This window comes from Limanda limanda, chromosome 11 (assembly GCF_963576545.1).
Source record: "Limanda limanda chromosome 11, fLimLim1.1, whole genome shotgun sequence".
NCBI classification, from domain to species: Eukaryota; Metazoa; Chordata; class Actinopteri; order Pleuronectiformes; family Pleuronectidae; genus Limanda; species Limanda limanda.
The window spans coordinates 11,376,333-11,392,982 of record NC_083646.1 but is presented as its reverse complement, the minus strand read 5'-3'; the positions used below and the strand labels follow the sequence as shown (position 1 = coordinate 11,392,982).

The following is a 16,650-nucleotide window of genomic DNA, read 5'->3' as shown; positions in this document are numbered from 1 at the left end:
AAGAAACGCACACACAGCATGCGTTATAACAGATTCATACTGAAAAGAGGAGGTCAAAGTTTAATATAAATAAGCTTCAATATAATGAACCTCTGAGCTTCTGAGGTGCGAGTTAGTCACTAGTGAGAACCGGAGACGTGCTCCTTTTCTTTTGGATATGCATAGATCAACAAGAGATACGAGGTACAAACATTAAGGTTACATACAGTCACAGCACCAGTGCGCTTACAGGTTTAACTCAACAACTTACAACTAATCAGGTGGATTTAATATTTTTAAAAGTGATTTTACTAACAACCACTGGTTAAAAGCTTCGGTTTATGAAGTATTTGTCATTCTCTGCTATCAAAGAAGAGTTTAAAAACACAACCTTTACTCAGGAGCAAAAATCTATCTTTAAAAATTAAAAAGAAATAACAATATGACATTTATCAAATTGACTGATATGAATATTTATGTCTTGCCCAGCCCTGAGTTGCCAGCCATCATGTTTTCTTACATTTTTGTCAAAGCTTCATTACTGTGAGGACTCGTTATCACACTACAGCAACAAAGCTTGCACCACAATGTAAGAAATTAAATAATTAACTAGTAAGGGAACACAAGTTCTGAGCAAAGTCTGAAGTTGTGACTGATTTGTAGTAAGTTGTTGAAAACATGCTAAGACACTGGTATAGTCCTTCAACGTCTCAGCAGCTGACACCTTCACACAACATGTGCCTGTATGAACACACACAAAGACAAACGGTGCTAACTAATCTAACTCTGTAGTGCATAGAAAGTCTACAACGAAGGTCGTGGGAAGAGAGGGTGCACCCAGGTGCTAAGAGATAACTGATCAATTTTACAATCTTGTACATAATGATCTACTATTGGCATCTGGATAATAACAGTCCAGTGATGTCCTACTTGGCAAATTCAAATCTTTTTACATAATGAACAAAGTCCAGTTATCTTTACTGCGAATGTAGATTATCATGCACAAACACTGTCTGCAATTTTTCTACCACAAAAACAGTGAAAGTTCAGTTACACAGTATGTCTCAAGTCAAGTATCATCAAACGCCCTCATTGGCTTCAAACTTGCAGACATGTTAGCTTAGATGCACCTTCTCAAACAAACGTACCAAGAGCAGGAGAGTGCAAGTACACGTCTTTTTTCAAAAGTTGTTACAATCAAAACAGTTCTTCATTTCAGGAGCAAACGCCCGTCTCTGCTTCTCTTTGGAACTCCCTCTGTGTGTATATTTGCAGATACTTAAATGTATTTTAGTGCATTCCCTGAAGAGGTTTTTGAAATGAGGTGTTCGTTTAAAAGAAAAAAAAAAACAGTCAGTCATTTTTCCAGAGGAGTTTTTCTTCCATGCTAAAATGTAAAAGGTGTGTCCGGGGCCAAGGCATCACTTATTGGGATTGTCAGGGTTCAGCCATGAACCGTCGTCCTCCACGTCCCGCTGGACGACCAGGAGCATCTCTGCCACATCCTGAGAAAGCTGTTCACTGACAAATGAGCTGGAACAAGGACGACAGGAGGGAGACGGTTAACAGAGCGTGGACACAGATTACCAGAGAGCAGCATCCAGACACAAACAGTGAGGTAAGCCTCATGTGACCACTCATATGGGATGACTCACTCACCGAGACAGAGTCAGGGTTCAAGCAGCAAACGCCAAGTTTTAATCTAATTCAGAGCAGAAGCACGCACACACACAGATGTAAATTCACATTCTTACCGTAGCTCTGCTTCTCCACCAATACACATGGGACTCTTCAGTTTGGAGTCGAGGTTGTAGTATTGCCCGTTTACTTGCCGAACCGCAAGCCAGTGCCGCCGTCGGAGCGGGAGGGAAACGATCCCAAGCGAGACTCGTGATGGAACGTTAAGAATAAAGCCCTGGACCTTCGCCACGCAAAGGCTCTGTACCGTCCTGCATTCAAAAGTAACAGAGAAAGAGTGAATTAAACAAAACTTCCACTTTTAGATATTTTAGCTACCTGTTGATTATATTCTTTGCATTCCAGGAGATATTTAATGATGAACTGTTCATTACCTCAACCTCGAACACAGATTCAATGCAATGCAATATGCCCTTGGGTTGCACTTAATGATTTTCCAGTATAACAGTAAATACGGAATTAAAGAATTAGCATATGGAAATAAGTATCTCTTCATCTATCTGTGAATCCAAAAGGACTGTCCTTTGATTAAGACACAAAGGTCAACAAACAAATCAACAATCATGAAAAACAAGCTCAGACATATGAGTTATGTTGTAAGTGCTCTGGGTGTGTGATCTGAGTTGGACTGCCCCATGTTACAGCAGTAGCAGGCCTGTAGTTCCTGAAAATAAAGATTATCTAATCCCAGGGCTCAGTGTCTCCCTCACCTGCGTTTGTCCCACCACACTGCAGCCAGCTCCCTGCTCTGTAGTGCTGCCATTATGACGTTGACGTCATAGTTCCCTGTGCCCAACACGGACCTATGAGGGTTCACCACACACTGTGGAGCCAGCCTGCGAAGAGAGAGCAACAGACCAAACACTTTAAACTCAAAACCCACAGAGTGTTTTGTGTCCATTTGAGGGAAGGACTCTTCCTGCAAGGGCTGCTGGGAATCATGACCACACTCTGTCCTCTCTCTCCTGTGAGAATATCTTTGGGTTCTGTCAACTGTCATCCATTGTAATTTCGATTTCATGAAATTCTTTTTCAGGACATGCTCCATCCAAAAAAGACTGTTTTAAACAGAAGATTCTTTGAGTTCCTGGAGTCACATGCGTTCCCACAGGAAAATCTTTTTCATGGAGGCACATTGGATTGCATGCTGTTTAATGTGCTTTACAAATAAACTCGCCTTGTCTTTAGCCAAGGTCATGAGTCCAGATCATGAATCACCTTGTCCCACAGTCAATTCATTTAGTAGATAAACTCCCTAACAATGGCAAACCTTTTAGCTTAATTATCAAACCGTAGGTAACATATTCAAATCTATTTTTTTTATAAACTCTAGTCTTCCTTGAATGATCAAATGCAGAATCATGTGGTGTCACAAACAGCAACTGTGAAGATTCAATCAGTTGCTGCATAAAAGGTAAAACAATCATGTTTCCATGGGGAACAATATGTAAATAAATTATTATTATGTCTTTATTAAATTACTTTAGTGAAGGATATAAACTGTGTTTTGTCTGTTTATTAATTATAATCTCACTTGAACTAAAGCAGTTTAATCCAACAGTCCTGAAACAATTCCTCCCTTAGTGAGGTCTTTATTGAAACTATATAAAAGATGTGTCGATTCAAATCTACGATCATTCTGGAGGTGACAGTTTCTGCTGCTGTTGAAACTACATTGTGTTGTACAGAGAGGTGGGTTTCATATTTGGAGAACTCCCATTGATTTGAGTTCGGAGGACAAAATAGAAACATGTGCTTATCAAGTGCATTTAATGTAGTTTCAACAGCACCAGAAACGGTCACCTCCAGAATGATCGTAGATTTGAATCGACACATCTTTTTCATGGTTTCAACAAAGACCTCACTAAGGGAGGAATTGTTTCAGGACTATTGGAATTAACTGCTTTAGTTCCAGTGAGCTGTTCTTAATAAACAGACAAAAAACAGATTATATCCTTTACTAAAGTTGTTTAAAAAAGACGTAATAATATTTTGTATTTATTGTTTTACCTTTTATGCAGCAACTGATTGAATCTTCACAGTTACTGCTTGTGACACCACATGATTCTGCATTTGATCATTTAAGATTTGAATATGTTACCTACGGTTTGAAAAAAGGTAAATATGTATGAAATGAAACGGGACAACAGTGTGTGGAGGTGGTGTGTGCTGGTCCCACACACCGACCCGTCGAGCAGCTGCTTCCCTACCGTTTGCAGATGTCGTCGGCTGTCTCCTTGGTGAACACCCGCTCCTGGAGCACGTTGTTCAGCGCATGGATGGCGCACAGCTCCAGTCGTTGCTTCTCATGGAACACGTCTCCTTCACTCATGCTAACGCTAAACACACACAGAGACAAGGGAGAAAAGCAGCGTTAGCGAAGTGTACACACCGGGTGACAGATGGTTAGCTAACGCAGCAGCTAGCCACTCAGCTAACCCACAGGTCTCCAGCTAGCGGCTAAAGGAGGCTAACGTGTGGACTTCATATGTGGCTGCTGACAGTTCACCAGGAAGCCACTGTTGTTAGTCCCAGCGGCGACATGAGGTCACTGACCTGCTGATGAAGCGGATTCTCGTTAGAAAGATGCTGGACACTGACAGTTACATCCAGAACAACCGGAAGCAGAGCCGTGGTGGTGGTCTGGTTGTTGTTGTTGTGTTGTTGTTGTGCGGCAGCCACGCCCATTTACGGTACACACAGAGCAGGACCAGAGACACGCTTCACCTCAACCTTTAACTGTAAAAATCATTAATATATACAAATCAATAGTAGAAGTAAATCTTGAAGGTAAGTTTCCTCTTTGTTTAGGATCAGCGAACTTAACGCTCTCAACCCACCAGGCTCTGTCCCTGCTCATAACTACAGGCGTTATGTTAGTGCGCCACCTAGTGTTCAGCCTGATTGTTGGCAATGATGGTGATGATGATGATGATCTATCTATCTATCTATCTATCTATCTATCTATCTATCTATCTATCTATCTATCTATCTATCTATCTATCTATCTATCTATCTATCTATCTATCTATCTATCTATCTATCTATCTATCTATGACAGTTTCTGGTGCTGTTGAAACTACATTAAATGCACTTGATTGCACGTGTTTCTAATTCGTCCTCCCAACTCAAATCAATGGGAGTTGTCCAAATATGAAACCCACCTCTCTGTACAACACAATGTAGTTTCAACAGCAGCAGAAACTGTCACTTCCAGAATGATCGTAGATTTGAATCTATCTATCTATCTATCTATCTATCTATCTATCTATCTATCTATCTATCTATCTATCTATCTATCTATCTATCTATCTATCTATCTATCTATCTATCTATCTATCTATCTATCTGTCCATCAATGCATCTGTCCATCTATCTATCAATCTATGTATCTATCTATCTATCTATCTATCTATCTATCTATCTATCTATCTATCTATCTATCTATCTATCTATCTATCTATCTATCTATCTATCTATCTATCTATCTATCTATCTATCTATCTATCTATCTATCTATCTATCTGTCCATCCATGCATCTGTCCATCTATCTATCCATGCATCTGTCCACCTCTCTGTACAACACAATGTAGTTTCAACAGCAGCAGAAACTGTCACTTCCAGAATGATCGTAGATTTGAATCTATCTATCTATCTATCTATCTATCTATCTATCTATCTATCTATCTATCTATCTATCTATCTATCTATCTATCTATCTATCTATCTATCTATCTATCTATCTATCTATCTATCTATCTATCTATCTATCTATGACAGTTTCTGGTGCTGTTGAAACTACATTAAATGCACTTGATTGCACGTGTTTCTAATTCGTCCTCCCAACTCAAATCAATGGGAGTTGTCCAAATATGAAACCCACCTCTCTGTACAACACAATGTAGTTTCAACAGCAGCAGAAACTGTCACTTCCAGAATGATCGTAGATTTGAATCTATCTATCTATCTATCTATCTATCTATCTATCTATCTATCTATCTATCTATCTATCTATCTATCTATCTATCTATCTATCTATCTATCTATCTATCTATCTATCTATCTATCTATCTATCTATCTATCTATCTATCTATCTATCTGTCCATCAATGCATCTGTCCATCTATCTATCAATCTATGTATCTATCTATCTATCTATCTATCTATCTATCTATCTATCTATCTATCTATCTATCTATCTATCTATCTATCTATCTATCTATCTATCTATCTATCTATCTATCTATCTATCTATCTATCTATCTATCTATCTATCTATCTATCTATCTGTCCATCCATGCATCTGTCCATCTATCTATCCATGCATCTGTCCACCTCTCTGTACAACACAATGTAGTTTCAACAGCAGCAGAAACTGTCACTTCCAGAATGATCGTAGATTTGAATCTATCTATCTATCTATCTATCTATCTATCTATCTATCTATCTATCTATCTATCTATCTATCTATCTATCTATCTATCTATCTATCTATCTATCTATCTATCTATCTATCTATCTATCTATCTATCTGTCCATCAATGCATCTGTCCATCTATCTATCAATCTATCTATCTATCTATCTATCTATCTATCTATCTATCTATCTATCTATCTATCTATCTATCTATCTATCTATCTATCTATCTATCTATCTATCTATCTATCTATCTATCTATCTATCTATCTATCTATCTATCTGTCCATCCATGCATCTGTCCATCTATCTATCCATGCATCTGTCCACCTCTCTGTACAACACAATGTAGTTTCAACAGCAGCAGAAACTGTCACTTCCAGAATGATCGTAGATTTGAATCTATCTATCTATCTATCTATCTATCTATCTATCTATCTATCTATCTATCTATCTATCTATCTATCTATCTATCTATCTATCTATCTATCTATCTATCTATCTATCTATCTATCTATCTATCTATCTATCTATCTATCTATCTATCTATCTATCTATCTATCTATCTATCTATCTATCTATCTATCTATCTATCTATCTATCTATCTGTCCATCAATGCATCTGTCCATCTATCTATCTATCTATCTATCTATCTATCTATCTATCTATCTATCTATCTATCTATCTATCTATCTATCTATCTATCTATCTATCTATCTATCTATCTATCTATCTATCTATCTATCTATCTATCTATCTATCTATCTATCTATCTATCTATCATCCATCCATCCATCCATCCATCCATCCATCCATCCATCCATCCATCCATCCATCCATCCATCCATCCATCCATCCATCCATCCATCCATCCATCCATCCATGCATCTGTCTGTCTATCTATTCACACTCTGTCACTAACTTCCTGTGAATTACTATACTTTGCACAATCCATTCTCAAGTGTTATTTACAACTTTTTGCTCAGTCCCTTCCCTGGTGCTTATATATGTATATTTATATATATTTATGCATGCACAAACACACCACAGCAAATTATTTGTATGTGTAAACCTACTTGGCAATAAACCTGATTCTGATTCTAATATCAAATTATGTCAAATATATTAAACTACAGAAAAAAATCCTATTATGTTGTATGGTTCAATAGCATTTTACTGCTATAGCTCTGTCTAAACTGGCAGCCACAACAATAAATTGCAGCTAAGAAATGAATGCATGAATAGTATTAATTCAATAATATAACATAATAACACACACTCTGCAGTACCGCTTTACTGCATTGTGTTCGTTTGTCTGACACCTAAGTTATATTTTCTGATAGTACTTAAGATAAGAGAAGATAAGTTACAACTTCATTGATTCAATCACCAGGGAAATTGAGTTGTTACAGCAGCAGGCAGGTCTGAATGAGGTAGACAAGAGAATACAAATCATTTTTTAAAAGTATGTTCATTATATCCACCTTTAAGTGTCGCGGTTTGTATAGAAATGTTTATTAAGTAAAGTGCAGTGACACAGGATGATCGTAAGAGCAAGTAGAACAACCATTTGTACATAAATGTAAAGGACATATTGTGATGTGCAGATGACACAAATGGGCCTAAAGTTACTTTCTGTTGAAACTACTACAAATAGTAAAAGTATTTATTTATTTACATACTCTTACAAAAGCAACATAGACGTAGTACTTTCAACTTTACTTTCAATTGTTTAAGTACTGCTGGGGGCGGGGTCTGGAGCTGAGTTTTTCAAACAGACCAATAGCTGACCAGTATCCGTCTCGTTCTCGACACCGTGTGGCGGACGGAGCCTTTGTTTGTGACGCACGGACAACACTGCATGGTGATTGGCTGAAGCTCTGCAGCGTCCGCCATCAGGAAGAAGCCCATTGGTCAGCGCTGGTAGGTTAAACCGAGGATCGTATTTTTGTTCCTGTGTCAACGGGAAAAAAGAAAAGAGCAGCAGCCAGTGAGACTAAGTTGACATCAAATATATTATTTTACTTTCAAGCTTTAACGGAAAAGACGCCTCGGACCTCTCGCCAGCCAGGAGACCCCCCACTCCACAGAAGTCCTTTTTAAAGATGGTAAGACACCTAGCCGAGCTCAATGCTAACGGCTAACCAGAGTAGCCGCTAGCTTGATCCGCTGTTTAGCCGTCGCCATCCGTCGAGCTTTTAAATTGGGGTCCTGTCTATTCACTGGAGTCTGTGGCCGTTGTTGGGAATCATTATCTGCGATTGATGAATTTATCCAATCAATTAAATTCAATAAAGACGATGTCACCTATTTAGAACCCACAGGGTAGCTTTAACTCTATCTGGTCGGGGCAAGGCTAGCATTGCTAATGCTAAGGTAAAGTTCCCTCTGGACGCTTGTAACATCTTCACCGATGCTCCAGTAAAACAGTGGATTAATGGGAACCTAGAGATATCAGATAATCACGTTAATCATGTTATGTTAAAACCTAAGTGACGATACACATCTGGTGTCACAACCTCAAAGCTAAAACTTTGCATCCCACATTAAAGCGATCAGGGTCTATTCTCTTGTTACACGGACAATAAGATTGATCATTCATTCTTGTTTCATTATTTAATAAAACGTACACTGTTAGGTAATCGTGGATATTATTAAAATGGATCACACTGCTTTGTGTTAGTCTCAACATAATTTATCATAATAATTCAAGCTAATACCTGTTTTCAATGTTATCTCAAGTTGGATGTGGCATTATTGCACAAGTCAAATTGCAGGTGCCAAACAAGTTGCCTATCTGAAGGAAACTAAACCCAACATTTTAGCCGCCTATAACTTCCATTTTATAAGTGAAACGTTTATTATTTAAACATAGGCCCTGGCTTATAGTTTTTCCCTTTGTTGAAGCCCTATGTTTGTATATGTTCTTAACCTGATTCGTGTTTGTTTCTCTCCAGAACTCCAATATGGAGAATTTGCCGCCTCATATTCTTCGCTTGGTTTACAAAGAGGTTTCAGCCTTAGCTGCGGACCCCCCCGAGGGTATAAAGATCTATCCGAGTGATGAAGATATCACTGAACTGCACACAGCCATAGAAGGACCAGGTGAGGATTACACAGTGATGGGTTTTCTGTGTTGGGTAATGCTTACTGAAACTACATATATAGAAAAAACATTGTGGAGGACATTGGTAATTGCCTACTCTGATCTTTCCATTACTGGTACTGTTTTCTTGTCGTCAGCCAGCGCATGTTACCGCTCATCTGCTTTAAGATAGAAATTTGCCACACCGTAGCGTCCCATTGCATAAGCCAGTGCAAACAATCATGTGGAAATTAAAGACGAATTGTGTGCAGCAGTGAATGACTCAGACAAATACAGGTTTTGAGATTTCAGATAAAGTTGGCTGTTGCCCAGTAGTTTATAGTTTTCCATAAATGCCAGGGAATTCTTTAATGTGCCAATGACCAGACATTGAAATGGTTCTATCCGACTTTTATTTTACACTCTAAAGTCACTGTCACTTTCTGTATACATACATATTTAATTATAGCCTACTCATAAACCGATGCAGGACTTTTGTCATCTGATGCCCGGACCTTCAAGTATCAGAAACGAGTAGAATAAACTACTGACACCCTGTGTCTGTCTAAACGCATCAGAGAAGCACAGATTTTTTAATGTGCAACCTTTCCACACACACCTGTATTCATATTTAAATTTGACTTTAATTAAAAATGTATAAAATTTACAAGAAAAAATGAGAAGGAGCATGTACAGCCTCAACAAGAACACTTAAGTTTACTTTGTTGAGTAGAACACCCCCAATGATAGAGATGTGATACAAAGTCTTTTGCGGAACATGGAGTAAGTAATCAGTCTTTTAGTTTGGAACAATATTCAAATGCCATCAGAGTAACATGAGCAATTGTCACCTCCAAGTCTGAAGATGTTTCACACAGCATCCCAATATATCTCCCTCTCCTTGTGCCAGCTAACAGCACATCCAAGGTGTTTGTATCCTATTGGAACCTTAAGCCTAAAGTATGCATTCCTAAATCATGGTGTGAGCTTACGTCTTGCCAATGGTGTAATACGCAAAAGAGATGAAGTGAGTGCCTGTCTGTCTGGGGCATCTGAATTAGATGTGAAAGTCCATGAGAGTAGACTCTACAATGTGCTGCTAGTTGGCCCTTTTTCTATAACCTCACCTTGGGTATTGCTCACAGAACAGAGTATGTGTGGAATTAGACAGGCACTGTTCTCCTAATGGTGCTGTACTGATGTAATGTGTCAGGATGTTCAAAAAATCCTTAAAAGCAGCTGCCCGAGACAAACGACACAATCAGACATAACAACATTGTTTGGTCTTAACACAAGTAAGTGTTCATTTGCATGTAGAGCGGAGAAGTGAGATGTGGTCACAGGAGACGCATTCCAGGACGCATTTTAATACCAGGTGTGAACACCCGTACTTAACGCTGGTCCCTTGTGATCGTATCTCTCAGGGCAGATGTTAATAGCAGGTGTGTACGGGGCCTATGAGCTCATTGTTTCAGACCTTGTTATTGTTAAGCAGGCCTTGAAGAGCCTGACAATTGTCCACATTTTATGAACTCCTCATATTGCTTTCCTCCGTCCCAGGACAATACACTTATAAGCTATTGCAGGTAATGTATTCATTATTTTCAAGTGGCAGTGGAGTACATTTCATAAGGTCACATTTTTTATTAGAGTGTACGTTTCCATCAGAACTGAAATGGATTCTAATAAAGTCGAGAAGTTTCAACTAAATGATCCACGCCTGACTTGGATTTAATGTTTTCCTTTTGTGCGAGTCAACTCGATTGCAGCTTTGTGGCCCTGTTTCTTTTTATGGAGCAAGTTTGGCACGGTCTTGACATATTGCTCATTTGATGAATTCTTTATGCTTTGACAGAGGGAACTCCATTTGCTGGTGGCATTTTCCGAATGCGTCTGGTCCTTGGGAAGGACTTCCCTGCGGTTCCCCCCAAGGGGTATTTCCTGACCAAGATTTTTCATCCCAATGTCGGTCACAAGGGAGAGATCTGTGTCAACGTGTTGAAAAGGGACTGGAAGGCAGAACTTGGCCTCCGACACGTCTTACTTGTAAGATGAATAATCACTCTTTATTGTTATGAGTATCAACATTATTCCCTCCGATTTTCAATTTCTTATCTTCTCTTTTTGTTTCCCAACAGACGATCAAGTGTCTTCTCATCCATCCAAACCCTGAATCGGCTCTGAACGAAGAGGCCGGGCGTTTGCTGTTCGAGGACTATGCAGAATACGAGTCCCGCGCTCGTCTGCTTACAGAAATCCACGCCATGAGCGGGCCTGGCGGGACATCTGGGACTCCTCCGGACCCCAATGATGGCCCACAGCCAAAGAAGCACGCAGGTGACCCCACAAAGAGAGCGGGACCCAGTGCAGCAGCCGTGCCTGCAACGCTGGGTAATGGAGCTAACGGAGCCAGTACCACCACCAGCAATAACAGTAGTAGTAGTAATAATGTAGCAGGGAAAAAGAAAGCAGATAAAAAGCGTGCATTGAGGCGACTTTAATACCTCAGCCAGATTCTCAGTGTGTGTGAGTGTGCGTGCGTTTGCGAGAGTGTGTAAATATAAATATGAAGTGTGCTAATGATGTTTTGATTCTCCTTTTTTCTGACTCTTTCTACCACCAGTCCAATCTTTCCCCTTTGTACTCATACCTTACACCTGGTTTTGCCACGACTTTGTCCTGTTGGCATTATATTGAGGTTGGTTAATTCTTTCCATACTTGAAGACATTATGAGAAATACTTGTTCCTATAGACTTTTCAGGATTTCATGCTGTCATTTGTTTCTTTTCTTGGCCGTTTTATGAGTGAATGACACAGGTAATTATTTTCACTTTGTAAAACATGGCCTCTAATGTCTGGCCATTAATGAAACAAAGCTAATGTTGCCTCAGACTTGATAGAATCTCTTTTTTAAAAGTGTTTCCTGATAAACGCTGCTGTGATGGTACTGTGTACTGCTCAGCCAGGCCCACTGTTGAGTCTAAGCCACGATGCTACTTACAATTTAAATCAGGTTTTCAAACTGAGCTCAAAAGGAAGGGATGGTAGAAGATGTTTTAACAATAATGTAAGAAGTCAGAATTGGGAGAGACATAATTGTTAATGTCACACAAAATTGTCTGGTGTTTTTAAAAATGAATTTTTCATAACTGAACTGAATGAAGTAAAGCTATGGAGTCTCAATGCCCTTTAATTTTTTTTTAATTTCTCTGTTTAACTGTCCAATATTTTCAAAAGCTGTTTATAATTGACATGATCCATATTCAGCTGTCTTGTGGTTGTGTGTGAAGACATAGACCAGTGGCTGTACGGGAACAGGGTAGGTTGACAAACAACTCTTATTAAACCTAAAATAAAGATAATCGTCTATTCTCTGTATTAACACAGTGATGTGACTTGAGCCGCCCCCCCTGCTTCCCCTACCAAGCAATATGTGCTCTTACATACCCAGCTCTCCTACCAGCCGTGTGGGTACCAGAGAATACATCAGTAGCAGAACTTCCACGTTTGATAGGAACTGTCTCCCCACCCGTTGCACCGGCAGGGTTTCTCGGGCAGGTTTTCTCTCTGATCTAAATGCATGCGGGGCCTACATTTCCCAAGGAAACTCACTGAAGCGCTGTCTTGAAGTGGATGGAGAATGTGCCTCTGAAACTCCTGTTAATGTGCAGACTGTCGGCGGGATATTTTGTGTCCATTTTAAATTATTTAAATAAATAAAACATTGAAATATGAGAAGTGAAATAAAAATGACTCGTTTACTCAATTATTTTTGCTTTGCTTATGTAGACAATGCTCGATAATGAGGTGAGAGTGTTTTGGTATAAAGCCTGAGATCAGATGGGGTGAAGCGCTTAGTGCCTGGTGACGTACAATTGCACTTCATTTTGTTTATAGTGGTCTCCTGTTCTGCAGTGATGGAATAACCATTATGAGCAAACCAGTAATTGCATCCACCCCAGCAAACCAGTGAGTGAAAGTGCACCCACTGGAGCGTCATCAGAGCTTCTAATGAAGGGCTCCGCTGACCTCTGCTGCAGACTGGCTGCGGCCCACCCACCTGTGTAGAAATAGCAGCTCGCCATGCAGGTAATTATCAGGCCTGTCTTAGACTCCCGGGGTTCCACAGAACCCTTTATACCTATTCTCTGTGGAAACTCCTGCCTCCTTTCAGTGGCATTGAATTCCCCTATTAATGGAAAGACAAATTTTCCCTTGCGATGTTTATTAAATTAATCTTTGGTCCAATGTTGCCATCAGATATATTGGGTAAGTATGTCTACACAAGGAATTTGGTTCCAGCTGTTAGTGACTCAAGCAGACGGTGTACAAGCAATATGCAGCAATAATGAGCACCACCAATAGTTATGAAATGGTGGTGTATATCTAGAGGGTGCAACAATTCTGAAGATACGAGAGCAGGAATGTATTAACGGATGATTCCGGTCAGCTCTAGACGTGGAGAGAAACTGCTCCTGTGTCTTGTTAGAGTGTAAAGTGCTGTGTAGTGCCAACTGGAGGGAAGGAGCTAATAAAGTTTGCAAGGTGTGAGGAAACTGTGATAGGTTTCCTGGCTCTCGGAGAGAACGAGTCCTGGTGGGTAGCCAGTGGAGCACCAATAATCATTTTAATATCAGCCTGTTTGGTCGAGTCGGCCATCATCAGACGTCTCAAGGACTTCATGGCCACAGACGTCAGGGCAACAGGTCTGTCGTCATGCAGTTCTGCGTTGGAGTGTTTTCCTGGGGAGTGGGGGATGGTGGTGGAGCAGTTGAAGCAGTGGGGGATTTCACGCAGCTCCAGGTATCTGCTGAAGCTCTGCGTGATTAAGATACATTTATTTGTCCCAAACACATGCACAGACATGCACAAGCACACTCATGCAATTGTAGGGAAATTTAACCTCTGCTTTTAACCCATCTGGTGCAGGACACACAGAGAAGTTGGCAGCCATGTACGGCGCCCGGGGAGCAGATGTTAGGGGAAGAAGGGTGCCTTGCTCAGGGGCACTAGACAGGGTAGGGAGAATCCTCTTGGATTTTTGGACAGATCAATCCAGGTTCGTCTTTTTGTTGTTTCTCCGAGGAGACGAACCAGAGACCTTTTCTGCCCATAGTCCAAGTTTCTGCCACTAGTCCACCGCCTCTCTATCGTCCTAAGTCCTTTCCGTACTGATGATGGCTCATTTGATGAACCCATTTTCAGGGAGGCTTCTGTTTGGCTCTGAACCGTGGCTCTGCTCAGGTGGTCGTCAGCACACGCTCATCCTCAGAAAAGCTGATGTCACAGGCCTCTCTCACAGTGCTGGTTCATCCAGGTTGCCATTACAGCCTCAAAAACACCCCAGTTGATGCAGCGTGTGCGTCAGATGAAGGCCTTCAGGAAACATATGCCGTGCTTTCCTGTGTCACACAGCTAATTGGGATTATTGTGATTCATCCTAATGTCTCACAGATTTCTCCTCATGTAAACAGAATGCTTAGAGTTACAATTTACAGAGAATCCCAAACCTGGTTTCATTCATATGCTGAGGATGGTGAGGGGGCAGTTACTTTGTGTGACGATGGACTGAAGCCAAACTAAATCTCACATTTTACCTCTCGATTTCGTGGCTCAGCCAGTCCCCAAACTTAAAGAGATTTTGGAATTGCCAATGTTGGCCCGTCTCTAATTGACAGTTTCGTTCACGCTCCAGTGTCGAAGCGTTTGCGCCAATCCGCTTCTCTTCTCCGTTTTCATCGCTTTCATAATTGCCACCAACATAATGACACAGTTGCTGTGGCAACCGTGTCTCTCGGTGTCGCTCCTTTTTTTCCACTCTCGCTCAGTTTGTGTGTGTGTGTGTGTGTGTTTGTGTGTATCTCTGAGGTCTTCAATTTACTAATATATAATACAATTGCAAGTTTTTATGTTTTCTTTACTTCCGTCTCATCCCTGTTTTTTACTCTCCATAAAGAACAATAGGCAAATCGTTGAGCAATTTTTGTCTTCTTGTACCAGAGCCTGTATAATCCAATCCAACTCCACCGGGGCTATTCACCTAATGAGAGAATAAAGATGAACGCCACCAGTTGAATGGGCCTAATGATCATCATCAGCGGCAGCAGCATCGCGGAGCTGGAGACTCTCATCAGCACCAGAGCGAGCGACCAATCACAGCGCTCCTCGGCTGACGGACCCCGGTGAGGTCCAGGCGCAGTTGCAGGCGGCGTAAAGGAAGTGATGGAGGGAAGCAGCCGTGGTCAGTAGTAGTAGAGAAAAGGAGAAAGTTGAAGCTTGAGCGACGTTTCTTTTTTTTTCACTTTTAAGATTTCGAACATCTGTACCGCTGCTGCTGCTGCGTCTTCTCCAGGACACGGGCGGTAACTTGACGGGATTTTCCCATTGAATTGCTTTTGTCACATGCATCAGACCAAACCTCAGAACATCTCAACGGGCACTGACTCTCTCATCATCTCTCTCTCTCTCTCTTTCTTTCCTGCTCGCCTTTTATTTATATTAACCATGGATTATCAGAAACCGGATGGAAACAGATGAAGAACGATTGAGATCTGCGGCACAGCTGTTTTTTTTTCCTTTTCTTTTCAAAAAGAAGAAGCATTCAAAGCAGGCGTCAGCTCCGGCAACAGTTCAAGCTGTCCTGATCTGTCCGCACCACAATAACAGGCATCTGCCATCTGACAGGGAACCAGTGCGCAGGCTCTCCCAGCGCTGCTCTCCAGCATCAGACCCCCACAGCAACGCACAGGTAAGACACGACATTTAATGCACCTTCTCTTAACGCAGCATCCATCACTGAATATCAGACACACGGCTTTTATTTTCTTTCTCTGTGTGTTTTTTTTGCATGCGGTAGAAATCCACAGTTTGGCTTCTGTTTTAAACGGGGCCAGGAGGATGTCAAACAAAACATTTGGATGAAAGCTGCGCCACAGAAACATCCACACACGCACGCACGCACGCACACACAGACACACACACACACACACACACACACACACACACACACACACACACACACACACACACACACACACACACACACACACACTAACAAATGCAGTGGCAGACATGTTTTTCATCACTTTGATCGACAAATGCCAGCACACTGCGACATTAGGGAACAAATTGATATTAAGATAACAGATACGCGCACGGAGACGCATCCAGCCGGACTACACACACACACACACACACACCGGCACGGATACACCCACGCACTCTCTGAAACGAGCACGTCTTGTCCATAACCCGCATGCTTGTTCATTGCAACTTATGAAGTGGAGAGGGGATTGTGCAGTGGCGTGAGGAGCCGATGCGCAACATCTCCGGGCTGATGCAAAGTCACTGCGCAGCGTTTATTTGACAGATGCTGCCCCCCCCCCCCCCCCCATTCTGTGTGTCAGTCATTTCTATTCACCTTTTATTTCCCCCATCGATTCACATCATTTAAAAAAAGGAGCCATTT

General features: G+C 41.0%; 3 protein-coding genes across 4 annotated transcripts in view; 1 reads left to right on the top strand and 2 right to left on the bottom strand.

Annotated features, from left to right (window-relative positions):
* The window catches only part of rps9 (ribosomal protein S9), a 99,098-nt gene extending 84,088 nt beyond the window's left edge, over positions 1-15,010 (bottom strand). Inside the window, exon 1 of the mRNA XM_061081548.1 lies at positions 15,001-15,010. The gene's annotated coding sequence lies outside the window, so the exon portion shown is untranslated. The remainder of the gene's footprint in view (positions 1-15,000) is intronic.
* josd2 (Josephin domain containing 2) lies at positions 38-4,513 on the bottom strand. Of its 2 annotated transcripts, XM_061081549.1 has the most exons (5): positions 4,234-4,513; positions 3,888-4,016; positions 2,388-2,513; positions 1,734-1,928; positions 38-1,512 (listed from the first exon to the last, which is right to left on the bottom strand). In XM_061081549.1, exons 2-5 carry the CDS (start codon positions 4,007-4,009, stop codon positions 1,401-1,403), a joined length of 555 nt encoding a protein of 184 aa, XP_060937532.1. In that variant the 5' UTR covers positions 4,010-4,016; positions 4,234-4,513; the 3' UTR covers positions 38-1,400. The 2 variants fall into 2 exon arrangements, with proteins under 2 accessions (XP_060937532.1, XP_060937533.1); XM_061081550.1 differs by lacking the exon at positions 4,234-4,513 and having other exon boundaries at positions 3,888-4,159.
* Positions 8,047-12,918, top strand: ube2s (ubiquitin-conjugating enzyme E2S). Its single transcript, XM_061081255.1, has 4 exons — positions 8,047-8,204; positions 9,054-9,201; positions 11,037-11,227; positions 11,320-12,918. Exons 1-4 carry the CDS (start codon positions 8,202-8,204, stop codon positions 11,680-11,682), a joined length of 705 nt encoding a protein of 234 aa, XP_060937238.1. The 5' UTR covers positions 8,047-8,201; the 3' UTR covers positions 11,683-12,918.
* Positions 15,011-16,650: the final 1,640 nt, after the last annotated feature.